Genomic DNA, 26,865 nt, shown 5'->3' with positions numbered 1-26,865 from the left:
TTGAGGACCAGCAAGAAAGTCAGTGTTGTGGGGATGGAGTGAGTCTGTTAATTTCTTCAGAGTATGTATCACTGTTTGACACTGACTTATTTATCCATGTGTTCCTTGTCAGTCTTTCCACACTATTCCACTCAAAAATCGGTTCTTTAAGACCAATAACTCCTTGAAATTTTACTGAAGATCCTTTGCTACTGTGTCCAATTTATCCTGCTATCTTCATGAGTCAATTCTCCTTTTGATGACTATCAACCTGTGTATGTGTGTGCACATGAATGTCTGTGGGTTTTCCTTTTGCTGGTCCCAGAAACAGTCCTTAAGGGTTGTAATAACATTTGTATTTGTTTATGAAGAATATTTAGAACAACAGAGGACCTTTGGACATTGTAAATAGACTGGGAAGTACCAGTTTGGGGAGTATGGGACTGAGCACAAGCTCGTCAAAATGAGTTAAGTCAAAGCTATATTACCTTCTCAGAATTCACAATTTCAAAAAAGGTCAATTTAATCATGAATTGAAAATTTGCTAACTCAACTGTGCAGTTTTCATGAGTCATAATTGTACTTCTGGCAACTTTAATCTCTCTAGTTATTATATGTGATATGTGGATTTTGTTTTTTTCCTTTCTGCTAAAAACAGTGTATAAATAACCAAGATGTTTTAAATTGTCACAATTAGCTATGAGGTTATTTTGTGCTTCAAATTGTATGTATTTCTGATATTTACTCATAAAATAGAGAAAATGATGAAAAATTCTTTGTTTATGCTTGTTATAAATAAATTAACCATTATTGTCTTAACTTTCTTCTCCATTAGTGATCCCCAAATATAAAGTTAAAATAGACTACCAAGACTTATATTTAAAATTATAAATAAAATGTAACTGACTCCATTCGGGTAGAGGTACTAACAATAAATTCCTTTCTTTGACATAACTAAATTAAATTCTGATCTAGCTAGGGGAAAAATACCTATATATATTTTTCAGATGCTTCCCAAAATATGGAGATAATCTAGACTTCTAATTTGATAAAGAGGGACCAGGTACCAAGAAGGCAATCATTATTCAAACATAATTGACATAATTGACAATTATTTCTCAACTGAATGGCTTTGGGCCAAGAAGAACATAGCTGACACGTGAAAATTCTGGAGGTACTTGTGAATTATAGAAACGTCCAATATGTATTTGTCAAGTTCTTGCAGAAAGTTTAGTGTCAGAATTTTATATTCTTTTCATGTTTATTGTATCATTCAGGGAAAAAAAAAAGGAACCAAATTATATTAATGTGCTACACTGGTTATTGTTATAAAAATGGCATTAGACAAAAACATTAAATATTCATGAAAATTCTTTTTCCCTTAGGTTCCAGCTAGCAAAAGATACTGAAAGAAATGATTCATCAAAGGAGGGAAATATAACACAGTACAGATAATCATAGGAGTTATAAACAAAGGAAGTTGACATTAATAATTAAATGAGAAAAATTTCCTGTGGTGGTTTTGATGAGCTACAGGCACAGTGTGTAAAATTACTTGACCAACTGATCATTAGTTATGTTCTAGACCAAAGGAGTATATACTAATGTAACTGGTTTTTCTTTTCTATTTTTCTAGTCCAATAATTTGTCTAAGGTAATAAATATAGCTATTATACATTCCCTGTGAGGAAAAATTATTCCCATTAGAACCCGTTGTTTTTACTATTCAAGTAAAAACATTGAAGGGAGTATTCAATGTAGATAAATGTGAAAAGGAGAGTTGATCACATTTACTAAGTACTTGTGTTGTGTATTACATGAATTCTAGCAGAAACTGTATTATTGCTCTTTAGTGCCTATTAATCTGACCTTTGCACTAATAGTTATTTATCATGTTATTAGGAGATTTTTGCATTTGTTTGTATTTGTTTGCTTTTCTGTTTGTTTATTTTCTCTGTTTAAGAAAATTGTTATCTATTTCAAACAGGGAACTCTTTAATGAAGAAACACCAGAGCTGTTAAACCCATTGAGACACAGAAGATTCTAGTGACCGACGATGGCTTCCTCCTGGAAACTAATGCTGTTTCTGTCAGTCACCATGTGTCTTTCCGGTAAAAGTCCTGACTAATTAATTATTTGATTTTCTGAGTATCAAAATAACCAAAATATATCAAGGTCTCCATTACAAAATATCCTCAGGTATTAATTTAAATTTATAAAGCAACAACTCTTAAGCCTCTGTTAGCATTGCAAAATGCTATATACAACTTAATATAATAAGGTACACTATAAATGTTAATGAGTATTTACCTCTTTGACATTCATTTACAGTCTAAACCTTCTAGCTTTCAGACGACTTGAAGGTATATATATATATATATATACACACACACACACACGTGTGTGTGTATATATGTGTGTGTGTGTGTATATGTGTGTATATATCCCACACACATATATACATACATATGTGCATATATTTATTCATATAATGTTTATGTATATAAATATGTATTTTATAGCAGTTAATTATAAAAGTGTCTCCTGGTCGGGCGCAGTGGCTCAAGCCTGTATCCCAGCACTTTGGGAGGCCGAGACGGGCAGATCACGAGGTCAGGAGTTCGAGACCATCCTGGCTAACACGGTGAAACCCCGTCTCTACTAAAAAAAATACAAAAAACTAGCCGGGCGTGGTGGCGGGCGCCTGTAGTCCCAGCTACTCGGAGGCTAAGGTAGGAGAACGGTGTGAACCCGGGAGGTGGAGCTTGCAGTGAGCTGAGATCCAGCCACTGCACTCCAGCCTGGGCGACAGAGAGAGACTCTGTCTCAAAAAAAAAAAAAAAAAGTGTCTCCTTACAATACTAAATTTCACCATATAAAACAGAATTTGGTTAGCTTTATTATATATAACATATTGTCTAAAGGAATCTCTAACACAATATATTTTTTCTGATTGTCTCACCTTCTCTGACTTTGTTTTGATTAAACTTATTTTTCTATATCTCGACTCTAAAATGAGATATTTTATTCTGAAGAAGAGTTGACAGTATTTGCAGTAATAATATCATAATGCTGAAAGTTAATATGTCAGAGTTTATTTGTTTTAATTGAAGAATGATTAGAAATTAACTTGTGGTCATAATTTAAGTGCTATGCATGTAACATTTCCAGCTTGATTATATTTAAATCAGTACCTATATTGTGGGCTAAATTTAGATAGTATGTATGATAAGAGAGTCTGAAATAATATGTAACAGTTGATAATTTTAGACTGAAAGCAATGCTTTCATTTTAAACACGTTTTTAATGTGTTAATTATACTAAATATATTTTTAAAGCAATAAAATATTCGTTTTGATATATATGGTCATTCAGTACTTTATGCAAATATTGATATATATACATATATATGCCATATATACATATATATGAGGATAATACATGTATAAGATATATATTTGTGATCATACATATAGAATACAAAGCTATATAAAGACATAGAACATGCACATTATTCACATATGATCACTCATATTGCCTCAACTTCTATATGGTTATATTACCATGCAACAAAAATATCTAATTGGTTATATTAAATTTCTTTATTTCAAAGAACTAAACACATTCTCCTGTCAACTAAATCTTTCCTATATGGTGTAACATGAAGAAAACTGCAGATTATCTAAAGAAAAAGGACTGATAGAAGAACAAACCCAAATAGAAGTAAATATAAACTCTTTTTAGAATCATTTGAGCTATATTTTTTAAATTATAATTTTATAATAGTTATTCTTTAGCCTTTATACTATTACTACTATCCGTAATGTACCAAAAGTATAACTTCAATTATGTGTGATGTATAAATCTTCCTCATAACTGAAAAGGCAATTCTCAATTTACAATCAGATTATGCTCCAAAATGTTATTTGAAATCTAAAAGAATTTCTTTACATACAGAAATAAATGTAGTATTTCAGTTATGTAAGTTATGTGTTGAATGTAATATCTGCAGCATAACTGCACTTATCTGAATGCTCTTACAAGATATATAAAAGCCTTTTTATTGCAATACTAGTAATTAAATAACTGCAAAAACAAACAAAAAAAGTAATTATTTATATATTAGCACTATTATATGTTCAACACGTTGCTTACAGAAAAAACAGGTTGAATAAGAGACATTCAAGGAAAAAGGAGACCTCTATAAAATGTTGATGGAGACATCTATGATATGAAATGGTGAGATATCTCAAAGGCATTAAGAGTTAAATGAAAACTGTGATTCATCAATATTATGGTTACTTAAAAAAGAAATCAGGAGTCTTCAGATATTTTATTCAGTGTTGGGTTTCTTTTTGTGTGTGTGCAGCATTACTGTCTTTCCTAATGATCTCAGCTGTTTCTCTTTTATCTTCTCAATGTCATTTTCCTCTTGAACTTACAAGCCAACTGATGGAGATGGAGGTAGGGTTGCAAGATGAAATATAAGGACACCCAGTTAGATTTGGATTTCAAAAGATATTTGTGTGTGTGTGTTTTGTTGTTGTTTTGTTTTTAGTTCTGGTATGTTTCATGCAATATTTTATTCCATTTTATCTAGAATTTAAATTTAATGGATGTCCAGTGCTTTTATTTCTTAATCTGACAATGCTAGAAAGAAAGAAGGTAGCAGTCTATAATAACACTCTGAAGTTTCATTCTCTTTTACTTGTCCAATATTATTTCTTTAAACAATCACTGCAAAAGAGCCATTATACAGTGGTTGTGGAAACAAAAATGAAAGTATTCAGCCTGATATGGGGTCCATGATTGCTAGATTTCCAGCTAATACTGGAATCAAGTTACTATTCTTTTTGTGGAGTAAAGGAAACATTGGAAGACAGAAATAATTAGGCAGAATTTTGATATAAGTGGTATTTCAAATGTTATAGGCAAAGCAGAAAGAAAAGTTGAAAACAAAGGTCATGTATAATTGTTACATGGGATTTGATCTTTAATCATCATATCTGCAGTTGATGTGGAGCAAATATTCAGTTACTTTTTTAAACAGATGAATTTCTTTTTTGCTGTAGATATCTGTTTAAAGTAAAATTGATTAGGATACTTGAAAGGATCATTTATCAAGAATGATTATGTTCAAAATCTTTCATTTGCCTTCATCCTCATTTTATCATATTATTTTGGAGGTAGAGCCCTTATTCTGCTTTTGTTCCTTGGTTAATGCTTATACTCTATATTGTCCTCACTATTTTGTTATTTAGTATTTTATTATTTCATTTTCACTGGTTATATTTGGTACACTGAGTTAATTACTGTTACACAAAATGAGGGTCATTGAGCTGCGGATCACGAGCATATTTTACGTTGTTGGTGCTGTTTGAACCAAAAAGACTAACTGAAGAAGTAAAAGAATACCCTGACTGTATTCCATATTTGCTTTATTTATTCATTCTTTGAAAATCTATGTATTATCTCGGGTGTGTCTAAGAAACAGAAAATAACTCTTACATAACTTTATGTTTGAAAACTCACTACAGGTAGTCATAAAAGCTTGGCAACTTTCACAAGGACATGCAACCTTATATTAAAAATGAATTCACAATTAATACAACAATGATATATTGCTACACAAATCAAAATGGCTAAAATCCAAATAAATAAAAATTAATTAAAAAATACCAAATTCTGGTGAAGATACAAATTGATGGGAACTCTCATTGACAGTGAGATTTCAACATGGTATAGCCATTTTGGAAGGCAGTTTTGCAGTTTCTTACAGGGCTAAATACAGTTTCGTCATATGATCAAACAGTAGGTCTCCTAGGCATTTACCTAACTGATTTGAAAACTTACGTCCACACAAAAAAATGCCATGTAGGTGTTTACAGGAGATTCATTAATAATAATGCCAAACTGGAAACAACAAATGTCCTTCAATAAGTGAATAAACTATGGAATTCTATACAATGGAATACTATTCAGTGATAAAAAAAAAAAGAAAAGAATGAATTACCAATATCAAACTACACAAACATAGGAATGGGTTCTATATACAAATGGCTAATTGAAAAAAGATAGTTTGAACAGACTACATGCTATAGATTTCATTTACATAACAACTGGAAAGAGAAAAACCATGGAGACTATAAACAGATCAGTGATTGCCAGGGTCAGGAAGAGGGTTGAATGGGTAAATGAAGCAAAGGACATTTTTTAGGATGTTGAAACTACTTTGTATGACACTATAATCGTGGATGCAAGACATTACACATTTATCAAAACCAACTAGAACTTTCCAGGATGGAGTGAACCATAATGTATGCATATTTAAAAAATATATAGTAGTAGGTCAGAGGATCTGAGGACAAAAAGCAGACTATGACAAAGAATCTAACTGTATTATCATTATCATTATTATTATTTTGCGATGCAGTTTTACCCTGTCTTCCAGGCTGGAGTGCAGTGGAGCGATCTCAGCTCACTGCAATCTCCTCCTCCAGCATTCAAGTGATTCTGCTGCCTCAGCCTCCTAAGTAGCTGGGATTACAGACGTGTGCCAGCATGCCCAGCTAATTTTTGTATTTTTAATAGATATGGGGTTTCACCATGTTGGCCTGGCTGGTTCAACCTCCCAACCTCAGGTGATCTGCCTGCCTCGACCTCCAAACTGCTGGGATTACAGGCATGAATCACTGCACCTGGCCTGTATTATTAATATGAAGCAACTTCACTTAGGGAAACTAGGGGAAAAACAGACTTAAATAACTTTGGAAATGAGTCTGCAAAACTAAAAGCAAAAGATACTATACTTAAGCACTGTACTCTAGTTAACAACATTTTTTCCCATGTTAGCACTTCTAAAATCCATAAACGTGTATACTGGAACAACTAAGTCCATGGAAGGCAGATGATGGAGGTCAGGTTTCTCACTGTTGGTGTGGGAGATTACAGATAAGCAAGGGAAAAAGTTTAGAACTATACATGTGATAATGGATTAGAATTTGAGACTTCAGTATAAATTAATATTTAGCTTAATATAGATACATATAGTTTTATATATACACACACACACATAAATGTGTGTGTGTGTGTGTGTACTTGCGTAGATATACTAATACCTATTTCACTTATCTTACAGCTGAGAAGGATTAGAAGCTATGTGTCTAAGTAGCAACCAACACACAAAGTGTCAAGATTTCAGTTTCTAAGTTTCTAATACCATTTATACCATTTTCTACTTAAAGGAGCCAGGGCTGTTTAGACAAAAGCCTAATTCTAGGACTGGGTCAAGAAATGCATAAATCATTCTAGAGTATCTTGTAGTGCCAGAAAGTAAGCGAGTGCTAAAACAAACAAACCAAAACAAAAACAAAACCATAATGAATATGAGAATCTGGTGTGTCAAAGAGATGTAGTAGCCAAGTGGGATAGTTCCCAAAGACTAAAACCGGGACAATTTCAGCAAATAAATAAATAAATATTGGACTATAATCCAAATAAAATGAATATTCATAAGTCCATATTGATATAGATAAAAGATTAGATAAATAATGAATCAGGAAAATTGATCAATCTTTATGTAGATTAATTTCAAATAATTTATGTAGATACTTCATTCTCAAGGAGGTATGAAATAAATGTCTCTTTTCTTAAATATTCGTTGTGCATAGTGACTTGTTTCCAAAGAGTACAGAATGGGAAATGGGGACCAAAAGAGAAGCGATTTTACGGTGGAAAAAGCTGGTAAACATTTCCTCAGCCAGGTAATAATCAGGATCAATATTAGCAGAGATAAGTCATGTTAATGATATTACCCTCGGTATGCTGAGAATGACAGCTGACCTCTGTGGTTTTCCTCCCCAGAACCTATAACCCCAGTCTAGTCATCAGAGAAATTTGAAGATATGTTTTCTAAGGAGGATTAATTTTTAAAAAAGAAGACTTGACTAGTACTCCTCAAAACTTTCAAAATCATCGAAACTTAGGAAAATTGGGGTAACTTTTGCCCAGAAAAAGGAGACAAAGGAGACATGATAACTAAATGTAATGTAGTATACTGGATAGGATTTCATAAGAGATAAAAGAGCATTACATAAATACTAAGGAAATCTCAGTCAAGTATGTATGTTAGCGATAATGCTCAGGACATTTCACTCCCAAAATATGACGGAGATCAGAGTATACCACTCCAAAATAAGCCTCCTTGGCATACTAGTTATTTTGAGTTGGTTATTTTGAAAAACTGCAGGCACAGGACTGGCTCTGAGAAGTTGCCCTTTTGTAAGAAAAATGCGTGTTTGTATAAGAAATATCTGTTTGCAAGAGTGTTGCTCGCTCTCTCTGCACCAAGAAGAGAAGGACAATTAAGTTACTAGAGACTCATACTCAATAAAGCAGGCATTGATTTAAATCTGCATAGCAAATCTTACCTTTGTTTAAGGTGCTTTTCTGTCCAACTTAGCTGGGCCTTCCTTGAACTCTTTTTTCCTTTCTGCTTAAAAGGAATGATATTGAAACCTAAAGTTTAGTTTTATTTTCTTTGAGATCTCCTCTAGACATTTATGTATTTCTCTGAGTTATCAGTCATATACAGGGTATATACATGTTAATAAACTTTTTTACTCTTGTTGGTCTGTCTTTTGTTACAGGAAGTCTTAGTTAAGAACTATTAAGTGCACAGAAAAAAAATAAATTATCTTTTCTCCTCTACATTTGTCAAAAATAAAATAGAAATATTGATCTATTAATTGTGATACATGTTCCCTACCACCATAAGATGTTAATAGGAAAAACTGGTTATGAATATATGAGAATTAATTAGACTAAGCATAACATTCTGAATACTTGAACAAAATATTATGAGGGCCTGCAATAAGACTACAGTGAAGAGCATCAACAAGAGTGAAATATTTAAAAGTATATTGGCATTAAAATATATAGGACTTTGTAATTTATTAAATATTTATTGTTAAAGAAAATAGTTTCTTACCTTGCTTATAAGTGTAGATGATCTTGCCATTTACTTGGATTCTGAATAAAATGGGAAGTGCAGATTTAAATCTGGGAAATACTGAGCTCAACAATGTATATGTTGAGCTTTAGATGTCTATAATACCCTTAGGTGAAAAGTATCTAAAATTTAAGGAAGATGACCAAGCTAAAAGTAAATCTGTGATTCATTCTTGCATAGATGACATTTTAAGATATGGGAAAGGAAATAACCATTCAAGAACTATGGATGTAATAATGAGTTATAAGACAAGGAAGCATGTCTGAGTAGCATGTACTTTTTTAAGGGGAAAGAGGAAGTACAGGCTGAAAAGAATGAAAGGCAAATTATAAATTTTGGGGAATGGCGGGAAAGAGGGAAAGCAAAACATCTCCAGAAAGAAAGTGGTGAGCAGTGGCAATGCATTGGGAAGTTTAAATGCGATTGGTACTAAACTCTTTTGTTTTAATGATAGTAATAGTTACCTTTAATGAAGTAGTAGAAACCCCAGTGTTATGGCAATGAATTGTGAATTGGTTAGTAGAAGAGGAAAATTAGACAATTATTGTCAAATCTGTTTTCTGAGAACATAAACCTAGGAAAATGAGAAAGAACGGTAGATACTTCAGAAAAGACAAAAATTTGAGAAGGAATATTGTCTTTCCATTTGTGGATATGTGTTTTAAGGCTGGAGAAACTGTTTATGGAATTTCAATTCACTTTATGCCCAATGTACATGAAGAATGCATATAACCTTAGCTAGCTTTTGCAGTATAACAAATCACCCCACAATTTATTCACTTAAAATAAAATAGCATGTATTCTTTCTTACAGTTCTGAGGGTTAGCTAGGTGGTTCTTCTGGTCTGGGCAGCCTCAGTTTATCTCTGCAGTACCCATGACCCACTGGATGGTGCCATTTGCTTTACTCACATTGCTCGTGATTGATGCCTTGTTAGCAAAGGCAATGGGAATGACTTGGTCATGTCTCTGATCATCCAGAAGGCTAGCTCAAGATCTTTGATGTAGTTGTGATTGCAGGACTTTTAAGTACAGGAAGAAACAGGAAAAACACCAATCAACAGGCACTTTTCCTGGCTCTATTATATTTGCTAATATTTCACTGGACAAAGCAAATCCCAAGAGCCAAGGTCAGATTCAAGAGATGGTAAAGTAGATTCAATCTCTTCAAGAGAGGAGCTGCAAAAGCACATTATACAGAGAGCACGAAGAGCAGTAAGAAAAATGTGCGCTCATTTTTTACTCTAACAGATATTTATATATTTCTGTGACTGTTTTACATGCAAAGGAAGCAATTCTGTTGATTTTTTTAAAGTTGTATTTACTTATTTATTTAGACGGGGTCTTGCTCTGTCACCCAAGCTAGAGTGCAGTGGCACCATCATGGCTCTCTGAAACCTTGAATCCCTGAGATCAAACGATCTTCTCACTTCACCCTCTAAAGTAGCTAGGACTACAAGCATGTGTCACCACATCTGGGTAATTTTTTTATTTTGTAGAGACAGAGTCTCACTATGTTGGCTGGTTTTGAACTCCTGGCCTCAAGCGATCCTCCTACCTAGGTTTCCTAAAGTGCTGGGATTACAGGCATGAGCTGCCACACCTGGCCAACAATTCTGTTTATAGCAAAAGTAAAGTAGACTAAATATTTCTTTCTATCCTCATTTTCAAGTACAGTAGCAGTGAAAGAACTGTGACCTAAACTCATTAGCTGAATGTTTAAAAAAAAAAAAATGACAAAAATCTTTAAAACTCAGTAAATTAATTTATTTTTCTTAATGTGAAATTAATTAACTTGAAGAAAATCCAAGCTTTTATCAAGGAATATGTGAAATCATTTGAGGAAATCATAATTACTGTAGCCTATTAATATATATGTGAAAAAAGCATCAACATTTTAATCTCTATTGTGTCAAAATCTGTTACTGTTCTATTTGAAAATTCTTTTTTAGGCCGGGCGCGGTGGCTCAAGCCTGTAATCCCAGCACTTTGGGAGGCCGAGGCGGGTGGATCACAAGGTCAGGAGATGGAGACCATCCTGGCTAACATGGTGAAACCCCGTCTCTACTAAAAAAAAAAAATACAAAAAACTAGCCAGGCGAGGTGGCGGGCGCCTGTAGTCCCAGCTACTCGGGAGGCTGAGGCAGGAGAATGGCGTAAACCCGGGAGGCGGAGCTTGCAGTGAGCTGAGATCCGGCCACTGCACTCCAGCCCGGGTGACAGAGCGAGACTCCGTCTCAAAAAAAAAAAAAAAAAAAAAAAAAAAAAAGAAAATTCTTTTTTAGAACACATACATCCCCCAATATGTGCAGAGATAGCAATTGGAAGAAGACAGTATGGTCCAGGATTTATCTACTTTCAATTTGCAAGCAGCTTTCCTGATGGTTTTCGGCTCTTTGTAAATTGCTTTTTATTTGGTCTCCATGTTTAAACAAACTCAACAACAAAAACTAAAATTTTGCATTCCTTTACTATGTTATGCAGAATTTCTCCAGCCAATAGATTTTTTAACTATCATATTCTTTTTAGACTATGGTCAGTAATTATTCTAATTTATTTATAAGTATTTAACATTTAAATAGCTACATCACAATAATATTTAGTACAAATAGGTTCCTTTTTATGAGTTATAAATTGTTCTTTATTCATGTGTTGGAACTTAAAGAACAATAACCCAAAATATGATGCTTTGTCGTGCTGAGCACTTTCAACTTGTCTTAAAGGAAACTGGAAGCCCCTAGAAGCTGCCTCATAACCAAGGACTTTCCAACTTTCCCTTGTTTCTCTCCTCTCAAGGGCAGGGAGGGGCTTTCTATGGAAGTGCCCTTATCTGATTGAGGAAATTTCTTCCAAAAGAAATGCAATTGTCTCAAAACCTCCTCCTCAGAAATCTCATCAAATGATCAGGCAATATTAACTAGCAGAGAAGAGAAAAAGACTAAAAGTTGTCACCATGCCCAGATAGACTTTTCATGTATTCTTCCGAGGGTACATTCGAGAGATTACTCAAGAGACTTCGTATACATAATAAGACAACCTTTGTTTTCAGTGAAGATTCACCCCTCACCTTCCCACAATTTGTTGCCATCTGCCCCAGAGCTCAGAGGAACCTTGGCCCTTGCTATTTTCTGTTCCCCATTACCACTTGGTATTCAAAGAGAACCATTTACAAACCATGGTGTGCTCTTTGGGCCCATTCAGTTCTCTAAAAAAATGATTTACTGTTCCTCAAAGTTGCCTGCATTCTCCCATCTCTCTCTTTCCAATGAAGAAGAGAATATACAATTGAGAACCTGATTGGGTTGTTAGGTAATCATTCTCCCATGATTTTCCCCCATGCATGTTAGTAAATTTGTATGCCTTTTCTTCTGTTGTTCTTTCCATTGTCAGCACATTTCAGCCAACCTTCAGAGGGCAGAAGGGAAGTTTTCCCTTCATACCTATAGGTGGAACACAAAACCATGTATGACATCTGTTTAGGTCATACACAGTGGTATAAACAATTAACAATAATAGTGATATCATTGCTTTCAATGAGAGTAGCTTTATGAAGGCAAATAACTATCTGAAATTGTTTTGGCTTGTTAGCATGCCGAAAGAGTTTGGATATTTGTCTTCTGCAAATCTCACGTTGAAATGTTATCCCCCATTTCGGAGGTGAGGTCTAGTGGGAGGTATTTGGATCATGGGAACAGATCCTTCCTGAATATCTTGGTGCCCTCCTCTTGGTAATGGGTGAGTTCTCACTCTGAGTAACTTGAGATCTGGTTGTTTAAAAGAGTGTGGCACTTTCCCCCTCACTATTGCTTGCTCCTGCTCTCACCGTGTGATATACCAGCTCCTCTTTTGCTTTCTGTCATTGTTACAAGCCTCCTAAAGCCCTCACCAGAAGCCAAGAGTGTTAGTGCCTGCTTTATCTACAGCCAGCAGAACTGGGAGCCAATTAAGCCTCTCTTCTTTATGAATTATCTAGCTTAAGATATTTCTTTACAGACACGTAAGAAAACGAGCTAACACACGTGCACAAGGGTTAGCAGGATCACTTTCATCTCTTTTCCCATCATGTTTTGTCTTCCTATAAATTTTACTTAATGTCACATTCTTTTTTATTACTTTTATCATTTTTTGGTTGTGTGTTTAGTTAAACTAAAAAATATAGGTAAGAAATGAGATGGAAAGACACGGAGACTAGCAGTGGCCAGCACATTAAAGAGGATTTGCAGAAAAGGGTTATGTATTTGAAGTCATTAATATGAGTCGGACTATTTCCTGACTGGTGTAATAGAGATTTTAATAGAACAACCTAATAGGACACTGAGATCAGGGAAAATAATGCATGGGAGATATGTCATATACAAATATTATTAGTATTTATTATTAGAGTAGGCTGGAAAGCCATGATCATTAGTTCATTAACTTTCTATCATTTGGTTGGAGGTTTTTGAAAAAGCATTCATTTTGCAGTCCTTAGTACCAGCAAATATTTTTGTCAACATCCTAAATTTACTTATAGATTTCTAGCAAAAGTTGTAGACTAAATAAGAATAATATTTAATTAGGTTTATTAAAACTAGGTATATTAATATCTTTTCCCCGACTAAATTTATAAATCTTAGAATCAAAAATAATTTGAGGTTTAAGTAGTCTGTATCTATGCATTTGGGTAAGTAAAGTATTTTTTTCTTCTCAATAGGGATGAGGCTCGGAAAGTTTCCATCTGTCTATAGATCGTACCTAGTAGAAGAATGATGGGAGAACTGTCTCCTATAGCAATGCTTTTCAACATACCAGACAATATGAAGGTGAGACAAGAGAGGAAATCTAATTCCTGGAGCCACAGTGACCTCCTTCCTAGACCTACATTAATACATATAGTTTCTTTCTTCTGAATCACTTTCAGATGCTTCTAATGTCAGCTGTATTGCTTTAAAAACAACAACAACAAAAGGCATTTTTTCTCTCTACTTTGACCCCATTCTCCTTCATTGAGTTAAATCCATTTTATTGGAAAGGTGACAGTTTGTTCCTTCTGCCAAGACGATGATATACTGTTGAACAGAGAGTGTCTGTCATTGATAAGCTTATACAAATACAGTCCTTCTTGGTGGCAGTGTGGTAAATTGCACAGAACTTTGTCATTGCCAGTTAGTGCTGCCTAAGAACTTACAAAGGAAAATGAAAACAGAAATGTTACAGAAAACAGGTGCCTGCTAATATAAATTCTGACTTCCCTACTGCAATTGAGAAAGAGAAATGGATTATGGCTCCTCCATGATCAAATTAAAATTATGTATTTGCACACTGTATCTGTCCCTGGGGAAGTTATGATGATAATGGAGACTACCTCTGTGTGGAAACCCAAGTTGACTCTTATCAGCTGTGCACTGGCGGTATTAGACGTGTAATTAATCAGAAGACAATTTAATTTCTCCTTGTCAGTGGGCGGTGGGAACTGGATTACCTGAACTTAGTGAGCTTTGATATTTTTATTTTAAAAGAAAAGAAAATGTTAAAAGGTTTCTATAATTGTCACAAATTCCTGGGGTGATATAAAATTAAACTATCAACTAAAGAGCCAGGTTCAGCATCCTAGAGAAATAAGAGCCTCAGTGTATTGGAGATTAAAGAAAAAATTAACTAACTGATTAGATCAGCTAAATATTACTTTTTACATAAGAAAATATTTATTGAAAAATATTTTTCCCCTTGAGTATTGGCTAAGGAGTAAGCAATGTACATCAAAAGTGTTTTGGATTCTAGACAATGACAGGGACATTATCTCTTCTTTAAACTGGACTAACCCTTTCTGGCACGATTATTTTCAACAACAATACATCCTTCCTGGTAGAAGATTAATAATACATTGATTTTCTTTATTATTGTAAAGTAATGCTCCAATAATTCATATTGTATCAAGTGTCCATGAGAACTTGTGAATGAATGTTTATATTATCATTTGTTAAGCAGAAATAAATTTGTACCACAATAATACTACTGCAAAATATGCTTGTTTATGATAAGGATTATTTTATTGCTTAGCATGAGCATCTGGGGAACTGCCTGTATGCAGTCACTTGAAAAATTTGTGAGCAAGAAAACAGCTTATGTTCTGTGCCTCACCTGTTCAAATTCAGGTCTCTTTGGAATATTAAGTGAAAAGACAATTACATTCATTGAGCACTCAAACAAGCAGACTTAAGTGGGATGCAGAATGCAAGGAAAGATTCCTGATCTGCTTGATATTAAACAAATTTTATAGTTTTATCAGGACCAAAATATGGATTATATATCATATGTAAAACAAAGCATGTATAACTAAGTACAAGAATGAAAGAGAGAAATGCCATATATTTTCTGTTTATTTTAACTCTTGGAGAAAAATCCTATTTTGCTAGCCATTAATAAAGTTAACAATCGACTTTTTGAAACTGTCAACTTTCATATCTGATGATATTTAACATAGATATCAACCAGAAGATTTTTCTTTTCTATTATTTGGAAAAGAATGTTCTCCATTCTAATTTTCGTTATAGCTTTCACACTGAAATTTGTCAGAGCAGTTAGTTAATTATCAATGAAGTGTTCAGGTTGATGACTAGGCTTATAGTATGGCTTTAACTTTGCTGTGACTCTAGGGTATGCTGGACCATCTGAATGGTCCAGATCAGGGATAAAGATGGTTTTAAGTGAGAATTTTTTTTTTTATTTTTCAGCATTTGAATATTTTGCAATTATGACTTTTTTTCTTTCTTTCTTCTTTTTTCATTATACTTTAAGTTCTAGGGTACATGTGCACAATGTGCAAGTTTGTTACATATATATACATGTATCATGTTGGTGCGCTGCACCCATTAACTCATCATTTACATTAGGTATATCTCCTAATGCTATCCTTCCCCCGCTCCCCACAGTAGGACCCGGTGTGTGATGATCCCCTTCCTGTGTCCAAGTGATCTCCTTGTTCAATTCCCACCTATGAGTGAGAACATGTGGTATTTGATTTTCTGTTCTTGCAATACTTTGCTGAGAATGATGGTTTCCAGCTGCATCCATGTCCCTACAAAGGACATGAACTCATCCTTTTTTATGGCTGCATAGTATTCCATGGTGTATATGTGCCACATTTTCTTAATCCAGTCTGTCACTGATGGACATTTGGGTTGATTCCAAGTCTTTGCTATTGCAAATAGTGCCGCAATAAACATACATGTGCATGTGTCTTTATAGCAGCATGACTTATAATCCTTTAAGTATATACCCAGTAATGGGATGGCTGGGTCAAATGGTATTTCTAGTTCTAGATCCTTGAGGAATTGCCACACTGTTTTCCACAATGGTTGAACTAGTTTACAATCCCTCCAACAGTGTAAAAGTGTTCCTATTTCTCCACATCCTCTCCAGCACCTGTTGTTTCCTGATTTTTTAATGATTGCCATTCTAACTGGTGTGAGATGGTATCTCATTGTGGTTTTGATTTGCATTTCTCTGATGGTGAGTGATGATGAGCATTTTTTCATGTGTCTATTGGCTGTATGAATGTCTTCTTTTGAGAAATGTCTGTTCATATCCTTTGCCCACTTTTTGATGGGGTTGTTTGTTTTTTTCTTGTAAATTTGAGTTCCTTGTAGGTTCCGGATATTAGCCCTTTGTCAGATGAGTAGATTGCAAAAATTTTCTCCCATTCTGTAGGTTGCCTGTTCACACTGTTGGTAGTTTCTTTTGCTGTGCAGAAGCTCTTTAGTTTAATTAGATCCCATTTGTCAATTTTGGCTTTTGTTGCTGTTGCTTTTGGTGTTTTAGATATGAAGTCCTTGCCCATGCCTATGTCCTGAATGGTAGTACTAGGTTTTCTTCTAGGGTTTTTATGGTTTAAGGTCTAACATTTAAGTCTCTAATCCGTCTTGAATTAATTTTCGTATAAGGAGTAAGGAAAGGAACCAGTTTCAGCTTTCTACTTATGGCTAGCCAATTTTCCCAGCACCATTTATTAAATAGGGAATCCTTTCCCCATTTTTTGTTTTTCTCAGGTTTGTCAAAAATCAGTCTCTTTGTAAGTCTCTAAGGACTTGCTTTATGAATCTGGGTGCTCCTGTATTGGTGCATATATATTTAGGATAGTTAGCTCTTCTTGTTTAATTGATTCCTTTACCATTATGTAATGGCCTTCTTTGTTTCTTTTGATCTTTGATGTTTTAAAGTCTGTTTTATCAGAGACTAGGATTGCAACCCCTGCTTTTTTTTGTTTTCCATTTGCTTGGTAGATCTTCCTCCATCCCTTTATTTTGAGCCTATATGTGTCTCTGCATGTGAGATGGGTCTCCTGAATACAGCAAACTGATGGGTCTTGACTCTTTATCCAATTTGCCAGTCTGTGTCTTTTAATTGGACCATTTAGTCCTTTTACATTTAAGGTTAATATTGTTATGTGTGAACTTGATCCTGTCATTATGGTATTAGGTGGTTATTTTGCTCGTTAGTTGATGCAGTTTCTATCTAGCATGGATGGTCTTTACATTTTGGCATGTTTTTGCAATGGCTGGTACCTCTTGTTCCTTTCCATGTTTAGTGCTTCCTTCAGGATCTCTTGTAGGGCAGGCCTGGTGGTGACAAAATCTCTCAGCGTTTGCTTGTCTGTAAAGGATTTTATTTCTCCTTCACTTATGAAACTTAGTTTGGCTGGATATGAAATTCTGGGTTGAAAATTCTTTTCTTTAAGAATGTTGAATATTGGCCCCCACTCTCTTCTGGCTTGGAGAGTTTCTGCCGAGAGATCTGCTGTTAGTCTGATGGGCTTCCCTTTGTGGGTAACCTGACCTTTCTCTCTGGCTACACTTAACATTTTTTCCTTCATTTCAACTTTGGTGAATCTGACAATTATGTGTCTTGGAGTTGCTCTTCTCGAGGAGTATCTTTTTGGTGTTCTTTGTATTTCCTGAATTTGAATGTTGACCTGCCTTACTAGGTTGGGGAAGTTCTCCTGGATGATATCCTGCAGAGTGTTTTCCAACTTGGTTCCATTTTCCCCATCACTTTCAGGCACACCAATCAGACGTAGATTTGGTCTTTTCACATAATCCCATACTTCTTGGAGGCTTTGTTCATTTCTTTTTACTCGTTTTTCTCTACACTTCTCTTCTCACTTCATTTCATTCATTTGATCTTCAGTCGCTGATACTCTTTCTTCCAGTTGATCAAGTCTGTTCACTTGTGCGTTTGTCACATAGTTCTTGTTTCATGGTTTTCATCTCTATCAGTTCTTTTAAGGTCTTCTCTGCATTGATTATTCTAGTTATCGATTCATCCATTCTTTTTTCAAGGTTTTAGTTTCTTTGCACTGGTTACGTAGTTCCTCCTTTAACTCTGAGAAGTTTGATCGACTGAAGACTTCTTCTCTTAACTCGTCAAAGTCATTCTCTGTCCAGCTTTTTTCCATTGCTGGCGATGAGCTGCGTTCATTTGGAGGGGGAGGTGCGCTCTGATTTTTTGAATTTCCAGCTGTTCTGCACTGCTTTTTCCCCATCTTTGTGGTTTTATCTGCCTTTGGTGGTGACATACTGATGGGGTTTTGGTGTGGGTGTCCTTTCTGTTTGTTAGGTTTCCTTCTAACAGTCCGGACCCTCAGCTGCAGGTCTGTTGGAGTTTGCCTGAGGTCCACTCCAGACCCTGTTTGCCTGGGTATCAGCAGCGGAGGCTGCAGAAGATAGAATCTTGCTGAACAGTGAGTGTTGCTCTCTGATTCTTGCTCTGGAAGCTTTGTCTCAGGGGTGTACCCAGCTGTGTGAGGTGTGAGGTGTCGGTCTGCACCTAGTCAGAGATGTCTCCCAGTTAGGCTACTCAGGGGTCAGGGACCCACTTGAGCAGGCAGTCTGTCCATTCTCAGATCTCAATCTCCGTGCTGGGAGATCTACTGCTCTCTTCAAAGCTATCAGACAGGGGCATTTACCTCTGCTGCGGTTTTGGCTGCTTTTTGTTTAGCTATGCCCTGTCCCCAGAGGAGAAGTCTACAGAGGCAGGCTAGCCTCCTTGAGCTGTGGTGGGCTCCATCCAATTCAAGCTTCCTGGTGGCTTTGTTTACCTCCTTAAGCCTCAGCAATGGTGGGCACCCCTCCCCCAGCCTCGCTGCAGCCTTGCAGTTAGATCTCAGACTGCTGTGCTAGCAATGAGGGAGGCTCCGTGGGCGTGGGACCCTCTGTTCCAGGTGTGGGATATAATCTCCTGGTGTGCCGTTTGCTAAGACCCTTGGTAAAGCACAGTATTAGGGTAGGAGTTACCCGATTTTCCAGGTGTTGTGTGTCTCAATTTTCTTTAGCTAGGAAAAGGAATTCCCTTCCCCCTTGCGCTTCCCAGGTGACATGATGCCTCACCCTGCTTCAGCTCTCGCTGTTCGGGCTGCACCCATGGACCAGCGCCAACTGTCCAACACGCCCCAGTGAGATGAGCCTGGTACCTCAGTTGAAAATGCAGAAATCACCCGTCTTCTGTGTCACTCACACTGGGAGCTGGAGGCTGGATTTCTTCCTATTCGGCCATCTTGGGCGTGCCCCATGATGACTTTTACATGTTTATACAAAAGTACAAGATCATCTGTTCTATAAGAATAGATAAAATATCTGTTCTATGTGCTGTTTCATATAAAGGACATAGCATAATCCTTGCTATGGGATAACTATTTTTCATTTTTGTTATTTATTTATGTATTTATTGAGAAGGAGTCTTGCTCTGTCACCTAGCCTGGAGTGCAATGGTGCAATCTGGGCTCACTGCAAGCTCCACCTCCCAGGTTCAAGCTATTCTCCTGCCTCAGCCTCCTGAGTAGCTGGGATTACAGGTGTGCAGCACCACACCTGGCTAATTTTTGTATTTTTAGTAGAGGCAGGGTTTCACCATGTTTGCCAGGCTGTTCTCGAGCTCCTGACCTTGTGATCTGCCTGGCTTGACCTCCCAAACTGCTGGGATTACAGGCATGAGCCACCATTTTAAAAAACTTCCAGGCTCCAGAATCCTTCTATTGTGTGGCTTTCTTATCTCAAAATCCTGACTGCTAACCACTAGTATGGCGGCATAATGGGATAACTATTTTTTAAATGAATGCAAAGAAGTATTTACTTTAGTATTTTTGCTTGGGTTTAGATGGGCACAAACTATGTTCCCTGTTATGATAATTTCTGGTGAAGAAACATCTAAATAGGATGAATAATTTTACATTCTCCAAATCTGATCATTCTAATATTTTTAATATAAGAAATAAGCTGAGATTTCTTTGGGCATTCGGAAGTCATCCTGGATTAAAGCCACAGCAATTATCTTAGGTTAGTTCAGGGGATTGTAAAAACAGCTAAGAAAAAATTACTAAAAGCAAAAGAAAGAAAGTAAAGAAAAAAACTAAGAAGATAAGATCTTTGAATAGTCAGTGTCTTCATCAGGCTGCTCAGTCTCATGTCACCCATTTTCACGCAGTACTGAGGTCTGCAAGAATTTGCTTCAAGAAGTTCTAAAGCTTACTTAAAAAGACAAAAAGGAAAAAGCTTAGGTCATATCCCTCTTTACTTGTTTCTCTATGGTAATTCAGAGATATACTGGCTCACATTGTGGTTGCTAGCCCAAAGCTATTTTTATTTAATGCCTAAATTCAAAAAGAACTATTTCAACCTGGCCCCAGGATCCTTATTTGTTCCAGAATAGCCCTGAAGGAATTGACTGTTTTTAAAATAGGATTCTATAAAATCCAACATGCAGCATTTGTTTCATTTATGGTTCAGTCGTTCTTCTAAAAAACATCATAGCTATAGATACAAAGTTTTAAGTCGTTGTAGCCTACATAAATTGTCGAAGATACTATGTATTAGGGATAAAGATTACAGAGATCAAAGGCATTTAAAATATTATTTCAAGTACCAGTTTTGTAATAAATTTCAAGGATCTTTTAGTATAATTCATTTGTCTGTTAATTTACCAAATATTTATTATGTGCCTACTAGATATTTTGCTAGGTGCTAAAGCTATGGGAGTGAACAAGACAGGCAAAATGCCTGTGTTTATGGAACTCACATTGTTGTAGAGACGACAGACTCTTTAGCAAGAAACAACATAATATCCAATAGGAATAATTCCCATAAAGAAATTAAATAGAATAAAATGATAGTGAGTAATAGTAGGGGTGATGGAGTGGCAAGGTGTTAAACATAGGATGATCAAGGAAGTTCAGTCTGAAGAGGTCTCTAAGGAAAAACGCAATGAAACTGGAAAAGCAAGCCTCATGAATATCTGAAACAGTGTTTCAGGCAGGCAGGGAAAGACAAATGTCAAAACCCTCAAAGGGCAACAGATAATGTATATGAAGAAGAACTAATACAGATGAGAGAAGAATCAATACAGACAAAGAGTATGTGACAGGAAGAGTGATAGGTGGTGAAATAATGAGATAGACAACGGCCAGAGCAGAGGAGAGGTATAAGTTAATTGCATGTAAAGGCAACACCCTTTCTGCTTTATGGAAAACTGACTGTCCAGCTTGAGTAAGAAAGAAGGTATGGACATTGGGTAGGATGCTATTGTAGTAGTTACAAGAGAAAAGGTAACATGAAGTATTTAGATCTGTAGGTTTTCAATGGCTATTTGTTGACTTCATTATGAGTCAGTACTGGTATGCATCTACCAAATAAGGAGCTCGCATAATCTTCAGCTGTATTAGTAACGCTTAGAATAAGGGAGAGGTTAGATCTGTTTTGCTGTCATGCTAACAATGACTGATTTTATGTTCAGTTCCAGACTCAATCTTATAATTGAAACAGATAATCACAAATGTATTCAGGGGAGGGAAACCAAAGTTAGGAAATCTTGACACCTTAAATTATGTTGTAACAGAAATGAGAATTGAAATGGAATGACTAGAATGAGAACTAAAGACTGAGCTATTATTTAGGGGAGTTTTTGACCAAAACTTAGGGAGCACGTCTTTTTTCTTGCAAGATCTTCACTAAATTAATTGATTGTTGCTTTTTGTAAGTCAATGAGTAAAAGATGCAGAAGCTTAAGATACAAGTGACTTAGGAAGGAAGGCACAAAAGGTTTATTATAATGAAGTATGGGTACATATCCTAGTCATACTTCCATAAAGTGATTTGGCCTGTCTTTTCTTTCGTATTCAAATTAATCATAGTGAGTTTCAATTATAGATTTTCTTCTTTACTTAGGACATCGAGAGTTAGCCTTTACATATTCTCTCATAACAAGCAACTATCATTGTAAATGACATAAAACAAGGCTATAAAGACTTTGAAGAAAGTAACATTTTTTCTTCATATAATATATGTAAATATCATTTCAGTATCCTGCTCTAATCTTAATGAGATACGAAAGCCTCTCAGTTCACACAGCAATAATCATTACATGGCCCATAGCAAGAAATCTCATCTCAAAAAGACACAGTTTCCAAAAGTTAATACTGCATACAACCACTATCATTAAATAGCTAAAAGTTTGTTATATATAAGCCATTTAGACTTATCCTCAAAGATCTAAAGTGGGAATGTTCAATCCTTTGGCTTCCATGGGCCACAATGGAAAAAGAAGAACCGTCTTGGGTCACACATAAAATACACTAACACTAACGATAGCTCATGAGCTTAAAAAAAAAGTAACAACAACAAGCTAAAAAAAATCATATTATGTTTTAAGAAAGTTTACAAATTTGTATTGGGTCACATTTAAAGCTATCCTGAGCCACATGCAGCCTGTGGGCCGTGGGCTGGACAAACTTAATCTGAAGGAACAAACCAGTAGAAGCTACAGAATAGCAAAGGGTAGAGTTAGCTTGTCTAAAAAGGTCATTCTAAGTATCCAGAGTTGCCCAGTGGTGGAATTGGCACTATCAAAAGAGTTTTTCAAGAAAGTTCCTGTCAAGCATGAACTTCCTTAAAAGAGAAATGATCATTATTTACTAAATGATCATTGTGTAAAGATAATTTTAGCATGAAAGGGCTTGCTCAAACTGATGATATAATGCCCCCCACCCCTTGTCCTTAGATCTATTATACTGTAAGTCAGACTTCCAGAAATAGTTAAATGTTTTATTTTATTTTGTTAATTTTTAATAATTGAGGATTTTTTTTTTAAATAGAAGATTACCAAATGAGAAAACAGTGAATGATTATAGGTAGAAGAATTGAAAATGGAAAAATATATTGGCGGTTAAAACAATACATAGAAACATCTAATGGACTTAACACATTTTAGATGAGAGGAAAAACAGAGGAGGGATTAAAATATATTTGTGTTTGACGTTTTGAGCCAGCGTGTGAGAGAATAGTGGAGCCAGCAATAGAAATAAAGGAAGAGTAAAAAGGGGGATTATTTTTTAAATTTAAAATAGCAAAATATGGTGGAATATTGAATTTAAGAAATAAACAGTTGTTATTGTCAAATAGAATGCAATTAATTTAGTAGAAAAATCAATACACTACAATCAGGTTTTTAATGAAGTATGTTGCCAAGAATCTACTCTGTTTTGGATTCCATCCAAGGAATTTTTTTTAAATAATAAAATGGACCTGATTACATAATAGTCTCTTTATGAACTCAGATGATTCCACTCTTCCAGGCTATTCTATATGGTAAGAACGTTGTTTTAAATAGTTCCTAATAAGCTTCCAGGAATGAATTTTTTTTTTTTTTTTAAACAGAGTCTCGCTCTATTGCCAGGGCTGAGTGCAGTGGCACAATCTTGGCTCACTGCAACCTCTACCTCCAGGGTTCAAGCGATTATCCTGCTCCTGACCATTTCTTTTTTTTGTCTTCTTTTCATTGGCCATGCATGCATTTTGGAGAAACCTTTCTACAGGATATGGAATTCTTTCAAACTTCTCTAAGTTTCCAAGACATATTCTTCTACCACTGTCATAGATTTCGATTCTTAAAATAAATCAAAGCTAAAATTATTATTATTTATTATACTTTAAGTTCTGGGATACATGTGCAGAACGTGCAGGTTTGTTACATTAGTATACACACGTCATGGTGGTTTGCTGCACCCATCAACCCGTCATCTACATGAGGTATTTCTCCTAATGCTATCCCTCCCCTCACTCCCCACTCTCCGACAAGCCTCGGTGTGTGATATTTCCCTCCCTGTGTCCACGTGTTGTCGTTGTTCAACTCTCACTTATGAGTGACAACGTGCAGTGTTTGGTTTTCTGTTCCTGTGTTAGTTTGCTGGTGTTTGGTTTTCTGTTCCTGTGTTAGTTTGCTGAGAATGATGGTTTCCTGCTTCATTCATGTCCCTGCAAAGGACATGAACTCATCCTTTTTTATGACTGCATAGTATTCCATGGTGTATATGTGCCACATTTTCTTTATCCAGTCTGTCATTGATGGACATTTGGGTTGATTCCATGTCTTTGCTATTGTGAATAGTGCTGCAATAAACATGTACATGCATGCATCTTTATAACAAAATGATTTATATTCCTTTGGGTATTTACTCCATAATGAATTGCTGTGTCAAATGGTATTTCTGATTCTAGATCCTTGAGGAATCACCACACTGTCTTCCACAATGATTGAACTAATTTACATTACCACCAATAGTGTAAAAAGCTTTCCTTATTTCTCCACAGCCTCTGAAGCATCTGGTGTTTCTTGACTTTTTCATAATCACCATTCTGACTGGCATTAGATAGTATCACATTTTGGTTTTGATTTGCATTCCTCTAATGACCAGTGATGCTGAGCTTCTTTTCATATCTTTGTTGGCCACTAAATGTCTTCTTTTGAGAAATGTCTGTTTAGTTTCTTTGCCCACTTTTTGATGGGGTTATTTTTTTCTTTTCCTGTAAACATGTTTAAGTTTTTTGTAGATTCTGGATATTAGAACCTTGCCAGATGGATAGATTGCAAAAGTTTTCTCCCACTCCGTAGGTTGTCTGTTCATTTTGATGATAGTTTCTTTTGCTGTGCAGAAGCTCTTTAGTCAGAAATTACTTCTTTTAAAATGAAAAATAGCACATTTGTGGGAAATAGACTGGAAATAGGAAGGCTATATACTAGTTTCAACTTTGCCATGAATTGTGGGACTTTGGAGAAGTCATTATTTCCTTCTCTGTAACAAAATGGGTTAGGCTACATTATTTGAATCTTCTTGCATATTCTAATGTTGTTTTCCAATAATCTCAGATCTTTTATTATAAAGTCTCAAACTTGGGAACAACAGATATTAAGTATCTCAATATTTGAAGAAATGCTGTTAGACATATCTATATAATATTTACCAAAATATGTAAAATATAGTCCTACTTAAATAATCAGAAAATTTGATACTTAAAGAAAGTTAAGAGAAGTAAAAAAGAAGTCACCAGGCTAAATGATGCTGTTGGCCGTGGTCTGAGATTTATTTTCCCCTCACTCAGAGAAAAGAAAAAGTGATGATTTTCTTTACCCCAGAGTAGGTACCAGAAGAACTGCTTGTGGTCATTGGAGTGTCTGCAGAAAGGAAAGACATGCCTTTCACTCTACAGCTAAATGCTTGCTAAGTGACAGAACCTCAGATTTGATGAGAACATGCTAAAGCAATCTTGAGAAAGGTTGACATGCTTCCTGTAGATTTTTAGGGTTGGTAACATGGCTGCGTAAGAGCATAGAAACTAGATTCTGTTTTCCAAAGTAAGTTGATAAAAGCTAGTCTTGAAACAAAATGAAATTAAAACGTAGTAGGGTACTTACTGAATCCCAGCATTTGGAAGAGCAAAGGTTCATGAACCTTTTGTGGGACAGAAGTTGATGCTTCATAAGTAGTCAGGAATGACCCTTATTGGTGGATTCTAATGAATGCCACCAGACAGGAGGAGGTGACTTCAGAAGAAAGAGGAAGGTAGTCTCCCCCAGTGGTGGAGCTGGGAGGAGAGCATCAGCATAAGACATCAGTTCAAGAGTAGATTTCTGTGTCTTAGAACTAAGCAGTATGGCAGATTAGAAGCAACTTCCAAAGAACCAACACGTGCAACCCACTAGAGAATCAGTACTTGGACAACTACTATACAGAGGGCCCTGGTGGCCATATCACAGCTGCACCATTCAGCTAAAACTTGTGGCCTGTATACTTCCAGCAACATTGGAAGGGTTTTTCAGGAGAAGAGAAGGGAAACAAATAAAGATCAAAACCAAAATAGAACAAAATAACCCCTTTTTCCCTACCATATGTCCTGAAGCACCAAGGCAAGACTGATCTGTGAGGAGAAGAGAGAGGAGGAATGAGAGATTGCATTTTTTTTGTCTAGGCAGAGCTGGATATATTAGTATTCTCAAAATGAGTCTTAACTGCCAAAACATGCTTTGTTTTAATACCTGAAAGTGTATGGAATGCTGAAGACCCGTCAAGAAGGTCATCTATGGCAGAGAAAGGGAAATCTGGAACGAGGTGTTTAAAGCAGTAATTGGAGTAATAGAAAGTGTTTTAGTCCCTATTATAAATGCATTGCATATACTTGGATATTTTCTCTTTATTGACATATAATCCTTTTGGTAGCCTTTCATTGATATTTTTCTTTCAGTAAAAATATAATGAATACTACTCTGAGTAAGGCAATGTGCAGGACAGACACTGTAGATAAACCAGAGAAAAAGGTGACCCTTCACAGTCTTAATTCATAGAGGTAACAGACTGTCTTAATCCATTTGGGTTGCTATAATAAAATACCATAGACTGGGTGGCTTATGAACAATGGAAGTTTATTTCTTATATTTCTGGAAGGCGGGAAGGCCCAAATCAAGTTGCCTACAGATTTGGTATTTGGGGAGGGTGTGTTTTGTCATAGATGGTGCCTTCTCAGTGTGCCCTCATCGCTTGTTGGAAGGAGTAGGGCTGCTCTCTGGGGCTTCTTTCA

General features: G+C 35.7%; 1 protein-coding gene across 1 annotated transcript in view; it reads left to right on the top strand.

Annotated features, from left to right (window-relative positions):
* Positions 1-26,865, top strand: part of CNTN5 (contactin 5) — a 1,333,698-nt gene that overhangs the window by 531,377 nt on the left and 775,456 nt on the right. The window contains exon 3 of the mRNA XM_031653895.1: positions 1,967-2,091. Coding sequence (XP_031509755.1) covers positions 2,037-2,091 — 55 coding nt within the window. The 5' untranslated portion in view covers positions 1,967-2,036. The remainder of the gene's footprint in view (positions 1-1,966; positions 2,092-26,865) is intronic.

The sequence above is a fragment of the Papio anubis genome, chromosome 12 (genome assembly GCF_008728515.1).
Source record: "Papio anubis isolate 15944 chromosome 12, Panubis1.0, whole genome shotgun sequence".
Taxonomy (NCBI): domain Eukaryota; kingdom Metazoa; phylum Chordata; class Mammalia; order Primates; family Cercopithecidae; genus Papio; species Papio anubis.
This window is presented reverse-complemented; position numbering and strand designations above follow the sequence as displayed.